Source organism: Chelon labrosus (genome assembly GCF_963514085.1).
Source record: "Chelon labrosus genome assembly, chromosome: 21".
NCBI classification, from domain to species: domain Eukaryota; kingdom Metazoa; phylum Chordata; class Actinopteri; order Mugiliformes; family Mugilidae; genus Chelon; species Chelon labrosus.
The window spans coordinates 12,992,777-13,017,651 of record NC_140354.1 but is presented as its reverse complement, the minus strand read 5'-3'; the positions used below and the strand labels follow the sequence as shown (position 1 = coordinate 13,017,651).

At 41.0% G+C, this 24,875-nt stretch overlaps 1 protein-coding gene across 2 annotated transcripts; it reads left to right on the top strand.

The window, feature by feature from the left end:
• The first annotated feature begins 1,008 nt into the window (after positions 1-1,008).
• Positions 1,009-16,027, top strand: copz2 (COPI coat complex subunit zeta 2). 2 transcript variants are annotated; one of them, XM_084571292.1, is made up of 10 exons: positions 1,009-1,104; positions 5,724-5,792; positions 6,877-6,961; positions 7,496-7,587; positions 8,465-8,520; positions 10,366-10,443; positions 10,602-10,653; positions 11,490-11,528; positions 11,925-11,957; positions 14,526-16,027. In XM_084571292.1, the coding sequence occupies exons 1-10, from the start codon at positions 1,087-1,089 to the stop codon at positions 14,571-14,573; spliced, it is 570 nt and encodes a 189-aa protein (XP_084427418.1). In that variant the 5' UTR covers positions 1,009-1,086; the 3' UTR covers positions 14,574-16,027. The 2 variants fall into 2 exon arrangements, with proteins under 2 accessions (XP_084427418.1, XP_084427419.1); XM_084571293.1 differs by lacking the exon at positions 11,925-11,957 and having other exon boundaries at positions 1,015-1,104; positions 14,526-16,025.
• Positions 16,028-24,875: the final 8,848 nt, after the last annotated feature.

Genomic DNA, 24,875 nt, shown 5'->3' with positions numbered 1-24,875 from the left:
GAAAGTGACTCTCTGGTCTCATGACCAAATACCAGCACTGAAGCATGGTGGTAGAAGAATCATGTTGTAGGGTCCTACCAGCGAAAAACGGAAAATGAAATGAGGGAAGGATGCATGACGAGGAAAAACAGAGAGGTCTTTGAAGAAAACCTTCGTCCAGAACAACGCTGTTCTGTGTTCGATGCTGTTCTTTGAGCGGCCCGGCCACATCCAAGGCTTCTGCGGAGAGAGCGTGGAGTCACAACTTTTCGACTCCACGTCAAAACTTTTACGCAGGTCAAAGTCGTCCTCAAATCTAAACCAAACGCCGCTCAAGACAGCCTAGATTCCTCAAAGGTCTTTGCACACCACTCGGCGTATCTTTCGTTCACAGCTTGTGTTTTTATGTGTTGTCAAGTATATGAATCGTCAGATATCCAGCTGATCTATATAGTAACATGAAACCCTCCCAGTCTAAAATGCCCTGTCCCACTTTGTGACTTTGAACAATGAGTCAGTACTCACTGATGTTGCTGAACCTGTTTTTGTAAATACTTCGCTTCGTCTCCTACAAAATCCCATGCAACAGAAATAAAGCACTGCAACCCTGTGCTATCTTTATACCGAAGTGGTGTGCGAACTCTCTTGGGTTAATTTTGGTTTTAATGCACATCTTATCCTTCCGGAGCATTTGTTTACCGGCGATTTGAGAGATTTGTGGCCGAGGTGGGTTTAGCAGTGAACCCGTGACCCCGGCCGTGACATTTCCCAAACCGAGACCTCTGATCGTGCTCCAGCAATCAGCAATAACAGTCAACCTGCTGTATATATACAACAGGCTACAAACATCCTGGGAAACTGTAAACCATGGTAGCCCACGAAGAGAGCTCGGCGGCTTTTATTGTGAAGGACCGGAAGAGAGGAGGAGGCGTGTAGGGAGCGCGCTCCGCTTGCGCCTCTACGATCCTGCTTGTGGTTCTATCCGGTTGGCTGCTGCGTGAGCGCGCCCGGGCGGCTCCGTGGAAAAAAAAAAAAAGCAGTGATCTCGGTGTGACAGCTCAGAGCTGTCCACGTCAACACACCGAGCGAGCGGCGGCGGCAGCAGCGATGGACTCCTCGTCTCTGGTGAGCCTCTCCACCGTTTCACCGCATTTTAGTTCGTGCGCGGAACCGTGTTAAATGCGATCGGCAGTTTATTTATCCTAGTGGGTATTTTGTTCATCAGGGTGCTTGACAATTGTTGCATTATGGCAATTTCGGTGGTGAGCATTATTAGGGGGAGTCAGGCAGGCAGGCAGGCAGGCAGTAGGGAGGGAGGGGGGCTTGACTGCAGATTATCCATAAATCTGAAACACGTTATTTATCCTTTTAATGATTTTGAACGTGACTGTGCTCGCCACGTTTAGTGTGGACGCTCAGGCCCGATGTGATCACTGTTTGTCACACTTTTTCTTTTTTTTTTTCTACACGTATATGCGCGTAAAAACAGTCCAGATCGTCCGTGCTGCTGGTCACGGTGCGACAACTTATCGTGGTGTTAAGTTAACTCCATTACAATAGGCTGGCGGAGCCACAGCTGTTACCCACTTATCCACACGGAGTCCCGTGCGGAGCGCAACAGGACGACGCAGCGCAAAGCTTCGGTTCCCGCGGGGATCGCTCGGGAAAACCGGCGAAGAGTCCTAATCCTGTGCGTATTAGGCAGACGAGCAGCGCAGCCGACGCGGGTCTGCGTGTTTTAAATGTCTGCTTGTGTCGAGCATATGTGCACTGACGTGTAGAGCAGAGTAGGTGCCACGTCCACCGTTCTCTCTCTCGCTCGCTCCTCGTTTGCCTTGCGCACCATTTATTCGGCCCCTCTCACTCTTTCATCTCAGCCTTTTCTCACACTTCCCTCCCCCTTAATTCTCAGATGTCTCTCACTCCTGCCTTCCATTATTCCTCAGCGGTGGAAAGTAACTAAGTAGATTTACTCAGATATTACTTCAGCAATCCATTATTCTGAGAAAAGACCTCGCATTGTATAATAAAGGCCTATCACGGGGGGAATCCGTGATCAGACCGGTACAATGTGTCCAATACGTGGTCAAAATGAACTTTATTAAGTTCATTTACCCAATTGCCTTATGTAAATTAGTATTTTACCTACTTGAATATGACACAGGGGTTAGTTTAGCTTAACAAAGTTGAACAATGTCTCAATGTCAAGCAGCTACGACAAGAAAATCCACTAAAACGTGAAGATATTAGGAAAAATAATCAAAAATAACATCATACACCAGTAAAACTCAGTTAAATATGGCGTTTTCCCATGGCAGTATGCTGCCCTCACTTAAGTAATCTGAGTACTTTTTCAACCTCTTAGTTAAAGTCAGCTCCACCGACTACAACCCATATTAATTATAGCCAACTTTTTTACTTTAAAGTCACCTTCTGTAACTTTTTAAAGAAGAAATGCTCCAGTAAATGAAAAAGTTCAGTCGTTTAAAAAAAAAAAAAAAATTTGGTCACTTCTATAGATCCACTTCACCGCACTTCACCAAACCTTAAACAGATGCTCATGTAAATGATCTGGGCATTTCTTCCATCACTGCTTTCTCTCTCTCAGTATCTTACTCTTTCACTTCCGTTGAGCTATTTTTTTTTTTCTTCTTCTTTTTTCTTTTTTCTCCCCTTGTCCCGTTTTCTTACTCTCGGCTCTCGCTGCCCCTATTTCTGCCTTTTTCACTCTTTCTTTCCCCACCCAGCCTCTCTCATCGTCCCGTCATTTCACCCTTTCCATTTTCCCTCGTGTATCGTTCCATATAATGGCCTGAATCAGTGTGGGAAGTAATCCATGATAGATTCTGATCACATAAAAATCGTGCAAGTCGTGCATTTGAAATGTTACTTGAAGGGCCACTTCGGCAGTTTAGCCCTCCATGTCCATTAAGTAGACTTCTAGCATTTCCGACATTGCGATATAATATCATCTTTTTAGTGGAGATACGGTAACCCTGGTGACATCATCGTGGTGTGTTTTCTGAGACTTCTTCTGGTTTTGGATCAAGTCATATTATTAGTGGTAATGAGGAACAAGAAGTCAAGCCAAAACTCAACGGAACTTTCTTGGCCAGTACTGATTTCTTTGCGCTCTCGCTATATTTTGTTACCGGTTGTGTCAGAGAATCAGAAAACACCAACACAGGCATTACAATATAAACACATCTCAAATCAACGACATAGACAATGTTCATGTCTATTCTTGAAGGCCATTAGCTGCGGCCTAAAGCTATGTGATCATTATAAGAAGGAAATGATAATGAAACCAATCAAAATCCAGCTACACCTACTCTAGAAACAACAACGGGAAAACTTGGTAAAAAAAAAGAAAAGAAGTTCGATCACCAGTAGGTGTCCAAAAACATTCATTCACTCCTTCTCCACACCTGTCTCCACTAAAGTCCTCCATCTCCTCCTGGGGAACCCCCAGGAACTCCCAAACCAGCTAGGAGATAAAATCCCTTCAGCAGTTCCTGGGTTGGACCTTCAGCAGAACCTCCCCCTAGCGCTAAAGGGTTGCATCCAGGGGGCATTCCTATCAGGTGCCTAAACCACCTCAATTGTCTCCTCTGGCTTGATTGTCTGGTATATTTAGAGCTTCACATCATCTGCTCAGTACAGCAACTGCATCCCTACTGAAGTTGCACCCACCATACTTGTAAAGCATGCAAACCCATCCCTCGGGAATGGAGTTTCCCATTTCCCAGGAAAGAATGACGGCTCACATTACACCCAACTATAAACCAGTCAAGTGAGCGCTGGAGGTCCTCCTGTTATGGTTTCAAGAAGAACATCATCTGCAAAGAGTGGAGATGTTACCTCCAGATCTCCACGCTGGACGCCTTCCTTCTCACAGTTAGGTGATTCATTGAAACGCTGTCCGTGAACCACAGCAAGCAGTGACAGCTTGCAGCCTTGGCAAAGTCCGATACCCATATTTAACGGGCCTGGCAAATGCAGCTGAAGCACCTTGAAGGAGAAGTCCACAAAACGCACCCCTTGATCATCTGTTAATGAGTATAAAGCTAGGTCACTGTGATGTGAACTGTATAGAACCCATGTTGTTCCACCTGGATCTAATGCTCTACTACATTAACCTCCTTTCCAGTACCTAGCTTAGCATTTACCAGCAAGGCCGAGGAGAGTTGTGTTCAGATAGCTGGAGCACACTCTCCAGTGCGGTTCACGTACTTAAAAATGGTGACCACTACTCTGTCAATGTAGAGGCACCACGCAATAGTGTATAAGTGTGTCAACCAAGACAGCTCGAGAAGAATCTCTTTCACTTCCACTTATTCTCACACAAAGCCTGGAAGAGTTCGGATCGATTCTTTAAATAATACTCTCTGCAAGAAAGCTAGTAAGTGCAAAAATATATATTTTAGTACTTTCCCCTTTCCGTTCTGAGTAAGGCGTGTTCCTGTTTTGTGCTGTGCAGCCTTTGTTCGGACTCCTCGTCGCCTTCGAGCCCGTGCCTGATTTAGACGTTTCACTGACTTTTAGGAGAACGGAAACTTGCTAATGCCAGATTTTCCGTCGCAAAGTAAGACTGTCCTCAAGTGGATGTTTCGTTTTTTTTTTTGTTGTTTTTTTTAAATAGACTATTAGCAGTCTGGCTCTATTTAGTTAGCTGTTAGAAATAGAGTTAGAAAATGTAAGTTTTGAGGTTCTTTTTTTTAGGTCCTGAGGTGCACTGTTAGACATTAAACAAGTCGGAGCCACTGTCAGCTGTTCTTTATTACATCATCGGCCAAATTTCCATAAAATTCAGGAAATAAATGAAAATGGACATTTTTATTTAAGAGGGGAACAGTCTCCGAACATTTCAAACAATGCAATAATCTGCTTTTCAGGCGCCTTCAGTCATACCGCATGATCTTCATCAGGAGATACCCATGGCACAATTGTCATTTAATTTGTTGATAATTCATCAAATGTCAAGCAAGCTACCAGGGTAAGCTATGAGAGAAGCTAAGAGAAGGTATTTCTGGCACGACTTTGCGGTCTTCATTAATCTGAGCATGCAGCATATTACAGAGATGACCATCCATCATGCACATGCACTGACTTACCCACACCCAAATGGGATGAGTATATGGTCATATGGATTGATTCATCCTCTACTCATTGTAACCATGGTAACGTGAGCTGGGAATACTGGACTTTGGATGTTCTAAGTTTCTGGTCCAAGTTCTGTGATACACTCTGACTGTGAATGTATGCTAGTCAGTGCATAACAGAACTTTGTCCCGGGTCTAAAAACTCTTCACAGGGACGGACAGACGGATGAATAGATGAAGGAGTGAGGGAAGTGGGTGTAGAAGAATGGGGAAAAAAAGCCTCTTAAATATAAATATGGCGATCATTTCCACATCTGGAAAACTGTGCAGCAAACCTGGAAAAAAAAAAAAAAAACGACTGGGAATGAAGCGCACCAGTGTGGGACACACTGTTAACGTAAGCTATAGAAACCTGTTGGACTGTGAAGCCTATATGGATGGGTGTGTGTGTGGAGACCAGGCTGAATATCAAGCAGGGTGTTGCTGGGAACACAGGCTTTATCTAGATAATAAAGGTTGATACTACACGCTGGCCAGGTGTGGGAGGAATGGATCTGACTGTAGCTGTGGCATTATGTCCCAAATGTTACTGTCGAAGCGAAGCTGAAACATTTAAGTAGCTCTTTCCGTTTATCGTTGCAGGAACTTTCCCTCTACACAGTGAAAGCTGTTCTGATTCTCGACAATGACGGCAACAGGCTTCTGTCAAAGGTAAGTGGTCTTCACATGTTTGAGTACCTAGCTTAGCATTTACACAAGTGGCCTAACAGAGCAACGTTTCTTTGTAGCTCGGCTTCACTGCTAGCGGTTTCAAATGATAAATTCCCTTTGACGTGAGTTTTTAAATTCTCTCTCAAGTTCAGCATTGCCAGCACCTGGTTAAATTCCCTCAGCACAAAGACTATTAATTATGGGAAACGGCTAGCTTTGATACCGAATGTCCAAAGGTAATAGGATCCTGTGTTTTCTGAGACTGCTTCACAATAAAAACTGCTTTGTGCTTCTTTAACGAGAAGCAGAAACGGTAAAGTTGGCATTAGCAGCAATGTAAAAAGAGTTCTGCGCTCAATTGTTGCCCTACAACACTAACAGACTTAAAATAGACAGGTTGAGAACCCTTCAGAACCGCAGTTGCCATGTTTTTAAAGTAAATGCGCTCTTCCTCGTGACAGCCGAGCGCCTACATTACCCACTGCGCAACTTGATCGGAGACATTCAGGGCATTGTGCGAGAGATTCATTTACAAACAGACAGACTTGATATGTGTGGGAAGGAAATTTGAATGGCAAACCCCGCCACTAAAGCTGGAGTTATGCCTCTACGCACAGCCTACGTCACGGCCTTACGCACCACTGTAAGCATTTTTCTACTCCTGCACCGGTTTGTCCGCAACATTTTCTAATAGCGGTGCTAAAATGCTACTTGACAACTACTGTCAAGCTGTGTCATGTTCCTCTGTGCGCTTCAAAAAAAAAAAATAAAATGGACTCATGTTGGAGTTGATAAAGGCTGAGATTACTTAACTGAAATCTGAGTCTGAGAAGATGGTATCCACTTCAGCTGCACTTTGCGCTTTTTGCTAATTGTTATATGCTAGCAAGCTAACTCGCTAAACTGAGATCATTTCACTGCATTTCCTGTCAATCCCTCACACTAGGACTCAGTCAAGGCAGTATAAAGCCAGTGACTCCACCACTAACAATCAAAAGTACTTTTTTTTATCATTACTGAGTGTAAATGTGTTGAATGTCTACTATAAAAGTTTCTGAAAAAATCTCCTATGTGTCTGTTTCAGTACTACGACCCCGAGCTTTACCCCTCCATGAAGGAGCAGAAAAACTTTGAGAGAAACGTCTTCAACAAGACACACAAAGCAGACAGTAAGGTCCTCTCTTTATGTTTGGCTGTTCTGGTGTCGGTTGCATGTGCCCCCAACCCCCACAATGTATTATACTGAACACACACAGGTATATATACAGTGTCAACTCTTGCCTATTATCACTAGTAGCCCAAAGCAGCTTGGTTTTAACTGAACCAAACCACGATAGATCCACAGTGTTCATGGCAGGAGGGTTTGGCATTTGGATGTTCAGGGAAACCCGATCAACGCTTTCACACAACGGACACCTGAGTCTCTGCCCCGGGTCTTCTTGTCACCCACCCTGTACCTCCTTTTGTTCTAAACTCCTCCTTCATTCCTCCCTTTCTCCCAAGTTTCTGTCTTCTTCTTTTACTTCCTCTCATGTTGCTTCTCCTCTATTCACCTCCTCCCCCCTTCGTCTTCTCTCAACCCCCTCGTCCTTGTCCCTGGATATATTCCGGTCGTCATAGCATTTTGTAAAAAGTGAAATAAAATAAGGTTATGATCGTGCTCCTTCATCTCTCTCTCTCTCTCTCTTTTTCCTTCTTTCTAGATGAGATAGCTTTCCTGGAGGGGCTGACCATTGTGTATAAGAGCAGTATAGATCTCTTCTTCTACGTGGTGGGAAGTGCTCAGGAGAATGAGGTAGGGTGAATTCAGCTTAATCTGCAAAAGTAATAATTCTTGTTTAAAAGGCAGGCACTGTACACTGCACTAAGCCTTGAATACTGTAAAAACCACCGTACCTCTACCGTAAAATATTTCAAACCAATGTACTAGTCACTCATTTAAGAGTTTTGCTTTATTTTTACTAAGATGGTCAAAATATCTTGCTTTTGTTAGCACTTTTTCTGTTTACAACATTATGCCATATGTCTTATTTCATAGTTTTAATGTCTTCAAAGCAATGTAGACAACACTAAAAATAATGAAAAGTCATTTAAAGTGTAGGTATGTGGTACTGCATGCTTAAATCCCAACGTTAATTAAAGCTTAAGCTGAAAACAATTACAAACGTCATTGTACATTTAAAATTAGCGTGTAAACTAAGACTTAAAGAAGAACTAACATCTACTTGTTTAAGTACTTAATGCAGTTTCAAATTAAGGTATTGTAAGAGGATTAGTCTTAATGTTTTTTAAAAAAAATAAATGGAAAAGTTAGAGATGTCTTTCGATCTTTTGGGTGTAAATTAAGGAATATTTAAAAGGTCTATATATATACAGTATATTTGGTCAGAAACACGTTTTGCACGGTTTTCTGCTAGCCTGTTAGCTCGTTAGCCAGCACAACTTTTGTAAACAACTATATGTGTCAATGATTGTATGGCGGCACCCACATGGTCAAAAAAAAATCACCCAATGCAGAAACACAATGGCAATTAAATACTATTGTTGCTCTTTGTTAGCTGTAAAAAGACAAGAATTAGCCAATATGTACCTTTTGCTTATTTGAGCTATAAACTGAGTTGTGCTGCTTAAGAAATCACATTTTTACTGATTAATTATGTTTCTCTTGCTAGCTGATGCTGATGTCGGTACTCAACTGCCTCTTTGATTCCCTCAGTCACATCCTCAGGTACGTTATCTCATCAAATCTAAAAAAAAAATTAAATTACCTAAGAGAAAGTATGATTTTTTTGTTGTTGTTGTAATATTTATGAAAATTAGAAAATACAGCCGCTAAATATAGTGTTTTTTCCGTGCCAATGCAATACGACTTTTGTCATCCACGTAGCCTAAGAAGCATCAGTGCTAACGGAAACCCACACACCAACCTTCCCATCACTCCACCATAACCTCCCAGGGACACAACCAGTCCCCCGTGCTGAATTTGATGTAAAATTCAACAGCAGTGTGTATTTTTCACACACACACAAAAAAAAGCAATTGCGATTTAATTTAAGAGACAACAGAGCTGAGCGAATATTTAATATCCCCCACTTATTTCAACCCGTTAGAAATCCCTGTTAGAGTGGTTGCAAAGCTGCTTGTGTGTGCGCGCGCCTCACTGTCTGCGTGTGTGTGTATGTGTGTGTATGTTATGCACACTAGGATCCCTTTGCTGTTGACTGCAACATTATTAGCCAAACAGCGGCTGATGTGGTTGCCACGGCAACGGATGCAGTAGTAATGCGGAGTGTGAGGCACGGAGAGATTATATTATTACACCGTATGAACGATTACAGGCTACTCTAAATGGCACGGCGCGGTATGTAAAATCTCCACGTTTCGGTGTCAACGGTGTGAAAGGAAGTGGCGCTGACTCAATAAAATGTGGCAATTAGGACATGTTAAATGAATTAAAGCTTAATTGTACAGACAGGGCTGCAGATTTTAAATTTAAGATCTTCATGCGTAAGGGTTATATATACTGTACACTTGTAATTTAAACTAAACAACCTTGGGCTGTGGAAAGGAAAGGAGTAACTTTGGTGAATTTTCTTTGTGAAAACCGTTTGAGAAGATTAACACAACTCTCTTGTACTTGTGTTGAGTGCAGAGTGCAACTGATTAGCCTAGCTTAACATAACCAGACCAGAAACGGGCAGAAAACTGGTTATTTGGCTCTGTTCAAAGTTGAAACATATTCTTAGCAGCACCTATAAAATTAAGCGATTAACCTGTTCAGTTGTGTCAGTTTTTACGTGAACGGTACGTACGAAATTATGAGTTACGAGAAATTACGACTACCGTTTTTGAAGCACAGTTTGGTGACTCTGATCGTTGCCATCTTGCCAGTGCCTGACTCCATTTAACTCCCAACTTCTGGGCGAACAGGTGAAGCACAAATGTAGCTGAGCCGTGTGAGTGACGCCTCGGTAAACAGCTAGCAACCTGAAATGCTACCTGTTTCTCATTGGGGCCATGCCTTAAATGATGCATAACTTTTAATCCTTGATATAATTTAAATGGGGCAGTTATATAAAAATTAACTCATACACTGGGAAATTAGCTATAGATTGTTTTAATTTTTTGGTACCTGTAAAGTTGGGCATTTTAACATGGAGGTCTATGGAGATCAACTTGCTTTTGGAGTCAGCCTCAAGTGGCCAATCGAGGAACTGCAGTTTGTGACAGCCCAGCCAAACTTTGTCGCCCCTGACAGAATTACTAAGACTTATTTTTGGCCAAATCTTTAGACACGAGACATCCTATTAATTGCTGAATGATAGATGACACTGGCTTTCTGATTATCGGTTAGATATCTTTCAGAAATTTTGGTTGGCTGTCTTGCAGTTTTAAGCAGCTCTATCTTAGTTCACTCAACACTCTGGGTGTCAAAAAGTTGTAGACAGCGTTTCCTTGGGCTGAATGTCTGGGGGAACTCAGTATTTGTTTCTCAGTCACTCCTATTGGTCGGCATCACGATAACAGTGCCTTCAGAGTTGAGATTGGCTAATGTTTAACTTTATCCTTGCAGGAAAAATGTCGAGCGCAGGTGTTTACTGGACAACATGGAAGGAGTGTTCCTCGTTGTGGATGAAATCATTGATGGGGGGTAAGAGAGATGCAAAGTATGAGCTTCAAACTAGCTTACAAATTAGATGGTTTACACTTATTCTTGTGGTTATTAACCCTTATATATATATATATATATAATCCCCATCCTGTTTGTGCTACACTCTGTCCTGATTGGTTGTATTATCCTGTTGCCAGGGTGATTCTAGAGTGTGACCACCAGCAGGTCCTACAGAAGGTCAACTACAGGGTAAGATGATTGTCAATCATTTTCATTTTATATATTGATTTCAATCATTGGAAAATAATATTCAAAGCCAACAAATGAAAAAGCGTCTGTTTGGCCTTTGTTCAGAATACTCACTGTAGCTTCCCATAGCTTTTTTTTTTTTTTTCCATTGCCTTGTTTCCTCTTCTTACCTGCTTCAAATTTATTTCTCTCCTTTTCCCTCTCTCCCTCTCTTTCTCTCTCTTCTCCTGATGGGTGTCAGCAAATGTCAGAGCCAGCCTATGGCTTCGTCCTGTTTGATTACATCACCGGTAACCTAGAGGCGCAAACAGACAGGAGCCAGCTGCTGTAGAAAGGCAGGCAGGCAGGGAGGCAGGCAGGCAAACAGACAGACCTGAGGGTGAGAAAAGGGAGGGAGCCGAGGAGAAAGATAGCCGAGTGGAGAAAGAGAGAATGAATGAGTGCGCGGAGGTGGGATGAGCTCTCGCTCAGTTGGGGTTAATGCATGGAGAGAAAGCATGCGGACTAATTTTTAACCCACCGGTGGCGCGAGAGGAAAAGTCAAGGCAACACCGAAGTCCCCAAATGTAGGCTTTGTCCTCTGGGGACCACGCTTGTTCATCCTCTTATCCCATATATCAAAGGGATGGTTTGACTGAGCCTACAGCCACATCTATAGAACGGCTAATCACTCTAATATCAGCTGTTAACCAATTGAATTTGAATGTCACTGAGTTGCAGCATAGATCTAACGGCGCTTGCAGTGCTCTGCTGTCACTTTTAGTGTGTTTAAGTGTTTGACTTTTGCATTTTTATTTTTTCCCCCATGCACACAATAATGCCATTTTGTTTTACAGGCCGATGAAAACCCATTAACTGAGCAAAGCGTGGCCCAGGTAACACACACACACACACACACAGCATACAGTAAACTCCCAGGAGTTGGAGAAAGACACAGCTTAAAGTTAACTGTTCTATTGCAAAATGATTGATAGCCTTTTGGCATTTGCAAATGCACTAAGCTGCATGCTAACTCGCTAATGCATGTAGAAGCTTGCTTGGCCTCATCTCTGAAGCTTAGCTGTGAGTGAATGGGTAAATAACTAACAGAGAGAGAACTAAATCAGCCTCCCTAATACCCTGAATATTCTGCTTTTGCTTGCGCGCAGGAATGAACATGTGCACGGGCATGTCTTTGTGCTAGGAATTGGCTTGGAATAGATCTTGTGCATTAATGCTGTTTGTACTCGTGCTCTAAGCTTCTGTTTATCTGTTGCTCTAACCCTCGACAGCACCTAACAGAGAAACTGGCACTGACCACTAACGTAAGTTTCCGCTAATGTCACAACAACTCTTTCACAACACCACAGCATGACAGGGCTTATTCTACACTGCACCGTGATAATATTATAACAGACTGCACGTTTTAACGGATCTTGCTTCACTGCCAGAACCTGCCACTGATTACAATAGGAGATAATTGATAGGCTGCCATGTGGAGCTAATGAAGAACTATGGATGCAAAAAAAATGGATACCAAATTCAAAAATGGCACACTCTTACTTAAATAAAAATTATTAAGCTGGTGCATTAGACGAAATCGTATTTTAGTTTCCGGGCTTTCTTCCACGTAGTGCTTCCCATAGCATAGGCTTCACACTATGAGGATGTAAGTGACTTTAATAGGCCTCAGATATAAAGTCTCTATGGATACAGTTTTACAGGCATCTTTTTTTTCCACGCAAGTGACCAGCACAGCATCCAGCTCTCATTAATCATTTGTCCATGGAATATAAGCTCTAAATCACATTGTTAGTTTGTCCGATCAGTAAAATACAATCAAACAAGATGCCTGAAACCTGAGATACCTCCCGAACCGCCAAGTTTGTCCACCTTTATTTATTAAATTACTTCAGAATGGCATTTATCAGTGTCTTTATGCAGGTATATATGCGATGAAACATAAACATATGTAAAACAAATAATAATAGAAAAAAAAGTTGCAAACTTTTGTCCATTTATTGTACTTTATATAATATATCTTATTCGTATTAATCAAGTTTCTAAACCTGCATTTACAATGGGCACATTGACTCTACAGGCAGGACGAGCCTTAGATAACACTGCTGCATAACTCTAAACCAAACCATAACATACCATGTGTAGTTTCCCCACAGGGACAATTAGATCTATTGTGTCGTATTGTATAATATTACAGTCTCAGAAGTGGTACATGCCCACCTCTGAGCAGGGGAATTCACTGTACCAACCTAAAAAAAAAAAAAAAACACCCTCAAACAAGCAGACATTCATGTTATCGTCCTTCAGGCAGCATCTGTGAAGTTTACAGCTCACTTCCGTTGCCTGACTTTAGCCTCTAAGGTGGCGCGTCTGTAGTCTGAGCCTTCAGAGGCCACTGTATAGACCACAGGTGTCAAACACGCGGACCGCGGTTCAAGACCGGCTCGCCAGAGTGTCTAATCTGGGCCGCAGCATAAATAAATGCTATTCCTAATTTGTCCACTGTTTTAATAATAGCTCCTTTAGAAAATATCTTTGTCTTTATTTATAGGTTATTATGCTGTTTTGGGCATTTTCAAATTGGGCTGTATGTGGCCCCTGAACTAAAATGAGTTGGTATACACAGTATGGAGCCCAGAGATATAATCACTAAGCCTGGATAGAAGAGCTTTGTTAAAGGCAAACTGAGGAGCATACTGTATGAGCGCCTCCGCTCGCTGTTGTTCCAATAACAGCTTCATGGTTCTGTGAAAAAGGAAAATGGGAATGCAAAATACTGATTTTGACAACACGTCACGGCCTAGATGGAGAAATTTCACTAGACTGAGGTGGTGATATGAAACTAATGGTGCTGCACTGGCGGAGAAGGAAGTATTAGCAAAGTATATATTAAAAAGTAAAAGTAAAAATAATGGAGATAAATATCTACAGCCACTTTTACACTATTACTTACTTTTGCATCATTTTATAAGACGTTACAATTAAAGCCTAGTTGTATTCATAAGGTCGTAACGTGCACTCTATACTAAATCTAAACGTGTAATTAGCATATCTCACAATCCTGTTTTTTGTGGCAGCTTTACCTGAGCGCCATGCGCCCCCTGCTGCCAGAATGAGGAACAACATGCTCAGTACTGACATATCTTGATTGAGGAACAGACCAACAAAGCAAGCTTAAATAAAATTAAATTAAATCATAATAAAAAAAAACAAAGAAAACTTTATTTTATCCGAGGTGAATAAAAAGAGCAGTGTTTTAAATTGCCAAGAGTCATATTCTGTCCTCCTTGTACTCCAGTAAGGCGAAATGACACGCCACCTTGTTCTCTGAACCTGATCCAAGCCTGACCTCTAGTGTTTGAAGAGCGGTACTGCAACTCTTTACAAATTCCTGAAGAGTTCAGAGGCAAAACGAAGCAAACGGACATATTTAAATATCTTAATTACATGCACATGCTGTCGTTGTGGTGGCATGTTCAGGTGATGAGGAATTATTTCTTTACAACGTGCACTAATATTTTAAAACTCACAATACTTGCATTACTATTACTTTTGTAAAACATTACAACCTACAGAGGCCCGGCTGCACAATGCACAGCCTTTCACCTCAAACTAACACTTTTAAACTATGTGTTGCATACTGTAATGTGTTAAATTGTTTGTGTGTAGTGTTTTGAAACTTAATTAACTCTCATTACATCTGTAACTTGGCTAATGAGAACAGTGACCACTGATGTGCAAAGTATTCACACTACTTTTCTTCAGGAAATGCTCGTTCAACTGCATTGTTTTTTCATATGTGGAGTTTGTATTGACCGTATCACACCATCCATACATTATGTTACAAATGAATCATTTCTTTTGTCTTCCAGGTCCTGCAGTCGGCTAAGGAGCAGATCAAGTGGTCCATACTAAAATGACCCGTAGCAGAAAAAACATATTAAGATTCTCAAGAAAGCTCTAGTGAATCTCTGTCTAGTCCCAAAGCTATTTTTATAGGGTGGAATTAAAGGGGAAGGTCGTGGCGGGCCTGTCGGCCAGTAGACTGCCATGTATTGCAATTGACCAGGAACCAGGCAGAAATGGGATTTTACTGGTTTCTCTGTCTGATGGCATTTTGTTACGTTCTGTGTGACACACATTTAATTTATTCAGCTGTGTAGAGATGTTATTTAACAGGCCAAATGACACCCAGGACACGCCATTAAAGGGATGACAGGGCAGTTATCCAGTACAAGACTTATCAACAGGAGTACTGGGAATCTGAATGGGCAAATTAAATGAAGTATGGGTTCTGCTTTGTTTTTTGTTTTTTTACTTTATTGACACATTTACATAAAACACATTACGACTGTAGGATCCGTTTGAGTTATTTTGCACACTGGTGACAAGCAAAAGTTAGAAATCGCACCATTTTATACGTGAAGCACATCATTTTAACGACCGCGTTACTGTCATTTACAAAAACACACTAGTTTGCATCCTGTAAACCGTTACTATCTGTGAGCCGGATCAATCTGAGGATAACCTGCAAAAACTGAAACAGAAGCAAACACTAAAAGACATATGTCACATTAAATGATTTAAATATTATCATTTGTCCCCTAACAAGTAATAATAATGATTGAATAATAATATTAATAATGACTTTCTATTGCTGGGTTTTGTAAAGCTTATTTAAAGACTCTAAGGGATTGTATTGATGCTCTATGACACTAAACAAATGTTAGCAGTATGTGTAAGAGGCACTATGTTACTGTTGCACTGTATAACATGCACGAAAGAAGGTTCTCTCGTTTAGGTAAATGAATATATGTATGTAGATATACATAACAACGTCAACGGGAGCTTAAAGAAGGTGAAAAACTGCACAGATGACTTTGTGGCCAGGGTTGCAAACAATAATGTCTATTTTAATGTTATAATGAGAATTAGAGATGTGGATATTTTCTTAGTTGAAAAAGATAAAACCAGCCAAAAAGATACTAATTATTTTTGTGTACGTTTAGATGTTTCTGAAACAAACATATATTTAGTCTGTCTGCCATTTGTGAAACTGGTAATAAAACTTGTCTAAACGCTAATGTGTTCAAGTAGTCTTCTATTCATTCAATTGTTATTTATTTTACATCTATTTTTGATTGTTTTTGCTGGAAATGTGCAGCTAAGCCTTGCAAAAAGCACAGAAGGCCGAAACCAGACTCTATTAGTGGTCTGAGCCAATCAGAATGCAAAATAGAGGAGTGGGCGTGGTCATGGATGCTATTGGGCGACGTCAGCAGACACGTGCGCGGACTCCTCCAGCCAATGGTTCGTTCTGCTTTTATTTCCCAGCCGTGTGATTGGATGACTACTTCATCGTCCTGCAACCTGGTCCAAACTCAAAGATTAAAAAAGGAGTTTTATTATTAATATTGTTATTATTATAGATAATTTATCCCACAGTATTAAATAAAAAAAAATAAAACTCATCTTGATCAAAGCCCCCCTGGAAGCTGTTGTTGTTTTTTTCAGGTAATTTAATATTTTAGGATATTTTATTGATGGAATTCAGAATTTCATGGTTACAGTTATTTCCCTTAGGAGCCACTAAACATTTTTCTCCTTTCTTTCTTATCCATGTCTTCAGTGTGAGGTTTAATTTCTCTGCTACGCTGTTTATTTCATGTTTTATCCAGATATGAGAAAAATATAACGTAGAAACGTGGATGAAAACTGAAAGATGAAGTGGAAATTAGAGAAGTTTAAAAAGAACACAAAAATAATTAATTAATTGATTAATTAACAGACTAAGTATTTAACAATGTATTTTTCTCTGCATCACATTTTAAGCTCCACACACCATGAAGGCCTCAGAGGCCACGCCCCCCAAGTGGTCAGGTGATCACTATTTATCCGGGAGTTGACCAATCATATTCGGGCATAACTCTAAAGCCTTAAGTCCCTCCCGGAAATAAACATTAAGCAATTTGAGTGCTGCAAGTTTACTAATTTAGTAGTTTAACAGTTCTTTTCTGTATTTTTGTTAAGTTTATTTAAACGATGTGGTGTACCCAGAGGAGAGAGCCAGGTAAAGAGCTGATACGTGTGCACGTAACCCATTTTACCTGACTCATTTTTAGTTTAATAGCCTAACAATTAGTCACAAACTGTTAACAACCAAGTAGAAAGCTAACAGATGAGTGTAATCTGTGTTTTTGTTTTGTTTGTTTGGATCTCTGGTTAGCTAAAACATGTGCCAAAATAAATGTGTGTGGATCAGTCAATGCATTTCTGTTGTTTGCTGAGTACTGGGGGCTAATTCAGTAAAGGAATATTTTCACAATGTGTGCAGTCTGCAGACTGAGGAATGAGATATAATTGAGAACAACTAAATGAAATGTATAGCTAGTGTTTGTTTTGTTCTGTTTTTTTTTGTTTTGTTTTTTTTTGTTTTTACAGAATGGCTCCTTAATGTAGTCACACATGTATTAAAACAAGATTAATAAGAATATGTTAATGCCCTGGTCCTTCTTTGTTGGTGTTAAGCTCCTACTCAGCTATTAATATTGTGTTAAGGTTTAAGACTGTTGACAGGGCAGGACTCAGGTCATGGTCCATGAGCACATTTCTCTTTCAGGTTAAGTTTTTTAAGTTTGCTGGGACAGCTGCTGTGTGCCGGATGTCTGGGAGTCTCAGTTTGGCCTCTTTAGGGACAGAGTGGGTCAGGGAGAATGTCCTCTATGGGGGCTTTGGGGCCAATAAGGAGGCTCTTACATATAGATGGTTTCCAGAGGGCTGTGAAGCCATTATCACCCAGCTCTCTTTTCTCTTTTCCAGCTTTTCTGTTTTCCACTAGTGCTACTCTTCAGACTAGCATCATTTAAGTCCATAATGTGTCCGTGTTTCAAGTGTATGATACAGATAATTGAAATAATCATGTAAATATTTTAACTCTTTGAATAGTGTTTTTGCTTAGCTGTTGCAGCATTGCCTCTAATGAGCTTGTAGCAACAGCAGAGCAGGAAGAGGGTTTTATTTACATTTACATTACATTTACTTGTTTAGCAGATGCTGTTATCCAAACCAAAACTAACCACAGTTTTTCTTGTGTTTAATAGAGAACAGACTTTCACTGTCCCGGACCAACAGTGGATTTTCAAGGCGCTCTTCAGACTGGGTAAGAAATGTCGGTGTCTGGCATTCCACAAACTGAGAGTGATTCCCACGTGGAGCCTGTTGAATTTAGGAGCTCACCTGTTTCGGACTGCACCAAAGGATCAGACAAGTGGTTTGTGTCAGCAGCACCTAATTTATGGCAGCAGAGCACCTCGGCTGGAAGAGATGCAAGAGGAATCAGCTGCAGCCGGAACATTGTCCGGCCAGCTGGACATCAGCCCGCAGGTCCAGTTTTTATTTATGTCGGACGAGCGTGATGTTCGTTCAGGTCAAGAGGCCGAGCGGAAGGTGTCGTGAGGCTGATGCTCTCCTGATGCCCCATTACCAGGACTGAGATGGCAGCTCAGCACAAGAGGATCAGCAGTTGCCGTACAACTTTACATACAAGCGCATCAGGGAGCGCATCCTGAGCAACATGCATGTGATGACAGAGAGCCCCACTCATCTGCCAGAGGTGAGCAATGCTAAACTATAGCATTTTTCATTTATTTTTTTTCCAATTTACTCCTAAGATGACCACATGTCCTGTAGCATTTTGCAGCAGCAGGCCTTTTTTTGTGTATTTTTAGGATAAAACACTGCTTGGCTGCAATGTTTAGGCACATATGGCCCATCTTTAGTTCACATATGAAGACAGCCACAAAACCATCCTTGATAAGGTCGGGTGTTTTTGAGGAATCTGTGGCGGCCCTTGTGGAAACACCAATAACAGTTTGGGTCACTCACACTCTTCAAACAAACGTTTAGCCAATAAACATGAACTCAAACTGTTGCACAATGTTGATTAAAAAAAAAACAAAAAACAAATGCATTTATAAAGAAATGTACAAGTGTACACACTACTATTGCAACACTCTGCTACATCTACTGTACATATTGCATCTGTATAAAATTATGCATACAGTATATGGCTGCAGATACACTTATATCTACAGCCATCATATGTACTGTATGTATGATATTATATTGCTGGAATGACTTCATTTTGTTCACGTAAAAAATACTCAGTACTGCAGTATTATGTCCATTCCATCTATTTATTTATACTTTTCTTACTTTATTTAATATTTACGTGTTTGCCACTGAGCCAATGAAAAAGTGCTTCCTTAGCCAATTTGTTGCACAATGTGAGTCAAGTCAAGTCATATTATTTATTTGCATAGCGCATTTAAAAACAACAGAAGTTGACCCTAAGTGCTTTCCACTCAGGGCGGATAAAAACATCTGCCTCCGTACAAGTAAAACCCACAGTAATGGGAACAGTAATGCACAGTATAATACAATAACAATGAGGCACCAAACCACAGCCAAAATAATAAAATAAAGGTACAGTAAGAGAGTGGGTGAAATAGGAGAACAATAAAAATCAGTGTAAAGTGGACCAGACAGAATTAGCCATAGGTCAACCTCAGACCGAACTAAAAGCAAGAGAAAAGAGGTAGCACTTTAAATGAGATTTAAAACAGTCGATAGTGGAGTAGGGCTTAATGTGGCATGGAAGACTATTCCAGAGTTTTGGAGCAGCAACTGAAAAAGTCTGGTCACCTTTCGATTTAAGGTGACAGTCAGGGACTGAGAGGAGTTGTTGTGAGGATGACCATAGTGACCTGGGGGCAGAATATGGAATTAGCATGTCAGAGATGTTTTGTGGAGCTAAACCATTTAGGGCTTTAAAAACAAGTAGTAAGATTTTAAAATAAACTATTTACTCTGTACAGAGGGAGCCAGTGGAGGCTGGGCCAAAACAGGAGTGATGTGCTTATGTTTCTTTGCGCCAGTTAACAGTCTCGCAGCTGCATTTTGCACTAGTTGCAGCCAAGAAAGGGTGGAATGAGTCAGTCGTCTATACAAGGAGTTGCAGTAGTCAAGCCGGGAGGTTACAAATGAATGGACAACTTTTTCCAGGCCTTTCCGAGATAAAAATGGCTTTAATTTGGTGATGATTCTGAGCTGATAAAATCTTTCTTTCACCACACAATTGACTTGCCTGTTAAAATTCAGGAGAGGAATCCAAGAAATCATTTAATCGAAGGAAGTTTCTTGCCATCCAGCGTTGGATGTCATTAAGACAATCAAAGAGGTTTTGAAGTGAGCTTGCTGGTTTAAACGGTAAGTAAAACTGTGTGTCGTCCGCACAGCAGCGATGTTGTATTTGTAAGAGCCAAGGGGAAGCATATACATAAGGAAAAAGGAAGAGGTCCTAAAATTGACCCTTGAGGGATACCGCATTTCATGGGAGCAGGGATTGAAGAGCTGCTGCCTATTTTTACAGAGAAGGTTCTGTCTCTCAGACAGGATGTAAACCACTTTAGCACTGATCCATGCAGACCAACACTGACCTCTAAGCGCTTTAAAAGGATGTCATGGTCGACCGTGTCGAAGGCAGGACTGAGGTCGAACAGTACTAGAATGAGGCAGGAACCAGAATCAACAGATAGGAGGATGTCGTTGCGTACCTTCAACAGAGCGGATTCAGTGCTATGCAGTGACCTAAAACCCGACTGGAAGGTATCAAAAATGCTGAAGGTGGTCAGATACGAGGAGATTTGGGAGAAGACAACTTTTTTCCAGAGTCTTTGAAATGAAAGGTAACTTGGAAATGGTCCTGTAGTTACTGTAGTCATTTGGGTCTAGGCTGAGTTTTTTTAGTTGCGGTTGTACAGTTGCATGTTTAAAACTGACAGGGACAACACCATTAGTTAAACAGCTGTTAATTATGGCCAGGATCAGATTGTGGGGCAGATTGTGATGAAAACTTCCTTGAAGAGGCAAGGGGGGATCATATCTGAGGGACAATAAGTCAAGTACAATGTACAAGTAACTACCTGCATTGGTATATTTGTGAATCTAAATTATGTATTGATTATTAAACACTTAGTTGTGGGCTTCCATACTTGAGTTCAGCACTGAAGACAGGCTCAAGCGTGATAGTATGAAGTGATGAATGCATGTGAACACCACCCTCTGGTGGTCAAAAGTGGGCATTGCAACGAGTATTCAGACATCACCACCACCATCTTTGTTTATGTTTAATTCTAGTCTATCATTAACTTTCATTTCTATTTCCACCCCCTCCTATTAGTATCACTGCCTAACATTTATTCACATTTAGATTTATTTAGAATTCTGTCAGCAAATATTTGCACGCAGTTGTGCAGAAAATATGTGTTTACAATCTTGTAAACATCAGATTTAGATTTTGATAATTTAATCACAATTTAAAAACATTTGTTTTTTGGCCCATGTTTTTTTTTCAATTCTGTTTTCATTTTCTGAGGTTTTTATATTTGTATAGTTAGACACATTCACACACCTGTTGCTCGGTAGCTCCACTGGAGCAGTTGGCGTTAAAGGCCCTTCCAAATGGTAAATGATCAGAAGATTGTACATACATAGCAGATGTATGGGTTTCTACTATGATATACACATTCCTTATGTACTGTAGAGTGTACAATTGACCATATTGAATAGACCATACGTTTATTATACTGTAATTAAGACATGGTATGGGCCTGTCCCGTGGTATGCAGCTTTCTATGTATATAAACCGTCCCGTCCTGTGCGGCATTTCAAGTCCCATATACAGTGGTACCTATAAAAGGCTAATGTCAAAACCATCGTACCTTATACTATGGCTCACACTATGGCCGTCCGACTACTGTGGCTCAGGTTCAGCAACAAAATATAGTATGGGTGTATGGTTACAGTCCACTTTCTAATTTGGCTCTGTGTGTGTACTCACCAGTCAAGATTTCCTTTCCATCCCCCACTATTAAAACATTTCAAAATAGGGCACAAGTAGGATGTTAAATTAAAAAAATGTCAACGTTTTCAAACTAAGAAAAGTCTCCTCACGGCTCCACTCTGTAGAAACGTATGAAGACCATCCATATTTTTTATATTAAGCGCACAACCTAGATGTATTTTGACGTGCTTTGGTTTAGTTGCATTCGTCTTGCGTTGAGCTGTCTCGCTTACATAGAGCGAGTCTGAGACGAGACGCAGAGTGCTGCGGAAATTCAGAAAGATGGAAAATGTGCTCTCAGAGAAAAACTGATGAAAGGTGGTGGTGGATGTAGCGTAATGACTGGCTTTTAACTCGATGCTGAGTCATCAGTAAAAAGGTCATCATCATCATCATCATCATCATCATCATCATCCCTCACAGATGGTCTTGGTCTGGCTTTCATCAGAGCAGGTGTATATATATTTATATACTGAAAGTAAGCTCTGCTTTTTATAGGTCAGAAATTACCCACCGTGTTTGATTTGGCACTCAGTGCTGAGGGGAGTATGTGTGTTTGATTGCGTTAAGAGGGTCATCTGGTTAAGTCTCTCCAGTTTTTATCACAGCGGAAAGTTTTGCTTTTCTACTTGTGCATCCTCTTCCTCTTTTCTGGAGACCACCTGTCAATCAAACCTTGTTGGCGGTCACCTGTCATCTCTCTTGGACGATGAATCCCGTCTTCATTCACGAAACACACATCACGCCATGCTGTGTTTTTATGTGCCTGTATCAGTGCTTCCCTGTTTTATATACCATACCGGCAGAGCCACGATCATTTCCATTGGCTGTGGAGGGGGAGGGGAGGGTAATATGCACGTGGCGTCTGATTGGCCAGAGTGATGACAGTGACAGATTGGCCTTTCGGTGATTGGTTAATTAAGTCGTGATGTCAGTGGATGTGGGTGGAGTAACGAAAAGGGAGAGAGACATTTAGTGTGCGTGCGTCTGTGCGGGAGAGAGAGGAAGAGAGAGAGAGAAAGTGGGTGGGATAGAAATGATAAAGAGACCTCAAGACGACGCTGGAAAAAGAGAGAGAGAGAGAGTGAGGGAGAGAGGAGTAAAGTGAATGGTGTGTGTGTGTGCGTGCATGTATGTGTGTGTGTGTGATGAAGTACTGCCAATAATCCACATCATTATTTTGCTGGAGCATAAATAAACTGATTGAATTACATCACTGTTTACTGGCTGGATGCTGTTTGTTTGATTATAGATGAAAGATGAAGTAAAATCTGTGAAAAGGCGCCTCCAAAAGTCTGCAAACTATTAAGCTTTCAATGAAGACATGCGCTGAAATATGAAATATGCCGTTTCAACAGTTTTTATCATTGCAGGCTTTGTCCTGCCGTGTGCACGTCGCGCTGACACTTTTATATCCCGGCCTTACTGGCCAGGATAATCGTGGTGTGTGCGTGTCTTTAGTACTGTGTGAGTGAATACAGAAGGGTGCAGGGATCTTTAAATCCTTAAATAAGTGAAGTATGTTTTTTTTTTTTTTCCTCGAGCTACTCTGGAGATTTACTGTATTTGCAAAGAAAACCTAAAAGATGGAAAAGAAATCTATCGTATGATTTAAAAAAATATAAAGGCTGCAGCTTGTCTCTTTACTGATGTGACTCTTTAAGTTTCCATTTGGCCTCTTTCTGTTTGACAAAATGTCCCAGCTAAAGGAGCTATGAGTCAAGGTAACATTAGACAACATTATTTTACAATGCAAGCAGGGTGTCAAGGCTGATTAAGTGCTTTCTCGACTCTTGTGACCCGTTGCTCCGTCTCCCTCGCTGCAATAATGTAATGTCTCGTAGCATGACATAAGCTTTATACCTAAAGCAACTGGGTAACGTTACAAGGCTAGATGACGTTTCCATTAGGCTCGTCTCTGCGCGGCCAAATGTTGTGCCTGCAAACCATCACCTTTAATGTGATGTGGAAATGTAATTATATTATTTTTGTACATGCAGGCTCCAGCTGGAAGGCTGGCTGTAAAAATTAATTAGCACCTTGAAGAAAAAAAAAAAAAAAAAGTCTCCTCCGACACCATAAGGACTCAAGTGACAGCAGAAGAGCCACGGCCAACGACAGCAGGCAGCCGCAAGCCTCCAGAAACCTCCAGAGATCTCCACAGAGACTGAAAGTCCCCAGAAAAATGTGAAAATCCCCGGAGAACCCCAGATGTGCCCGCTGAAAACCTCCCCGAAGGAATAGTTAAACATTTTGGCATGCTTTTTTTGCTTTCTTGCAGAGAGTTAAATGATTAGATTGATACCACTATCATGTCTGTCTAGTGAGTAGCTTGTTAGCTGAGCTTAGTGTAAAAATCACAATTCAGCTTTGAATGGGAGATAACGGCATAATATGTTTTGGTCATGGCCACAACTTTCTGGATCCTTTAGGGCACATAAACAACCGTAAAAAAAAAAAAAAAAAAGTCTAGTTTTATCTTTGTTCTAAGTGTCTGGGTCTGCCACACTGACCAACCGGAAGACCCAAATGCATAGCTGCAAGGGAATTGCATCAATATTCTCATATATGTGTCTGCAACAAATCAAATAAGTGTGTTTTTCCAGAGGTTTGTTTAATCCAGAGATCTCCGTAAACTCCCTAAAACAAAAACTCCAAATGTTGAAAGCTTGTTGGAAGCCCAGGACACGAAAACCATGAACTCCAAGCTGGTTTGACAGACCTTAGTATTCGGGACTTTCTAAAGACATTCACAGACTACCAGAAGCTTCTTTCTTCTAAATCTTTGGGAAACTAGGAAAATCCCTAGATATTTCTAAAATGTGCTTCTGGAAGACCTTTTTTTTTGGAAGTTCATAAAGAATCCCTGCAAAACTTTAACTCTAATGAGTCCAACAGGCCTATAAACCTTTGAACTCAAGCCTTTTAAAGACTTTCAAGGGTTTTCTGATCTTGGGGAAACTCGTAAAATTGTAAAACTCCTTGATGGTTCTTGAAAAGGAAAGCCTTTTTTGGAAGTTCATATGGGATCCAGCAAAACCCCAGACTCCACTGAGGCTGACCGACCGTGAAACCTTTAGAAACCTTTGACTACCCACAACTTACAGTAACTGCCTAGAGGGGTAAAACTGAAAACTTCCATCATGTCACAGAAGTCTAGAGATCTTAAGATCACTTAATCAAACGCGAATGGACGGTTTTCATTCTTGGTTTGTTCATCCTAACGTCTGGTCTGATCAGCACCGCCAAGAGCTAAAAACACGATCCGTACGTAGCGATCAAGCCCCTTCGGCTCGCTCAAGTTTGGGTCAACATTGGG

What these genes read in the sequence shown, in the direction of transcription:
- copz2 (XM_084571292.1), top strand. An exon ending in TCCCTCAGTCACATCCTCAG is followed by an intron (nt 8,521 to 10,365) that starts GTACGTTATCTC and finishes TTATCCTTGCAG; the next exon opens with GAAAAATGTCGAGCGCAGGT. An exon ending in CTGAGCAAAGCGTGGCCCAG is followed by an intron (nt 11,529 to 11,924) that starts GTAACACACACA and finishes AACCCTCGACAG; the next exon opens with CACCTAACAGAGAAACTGGC.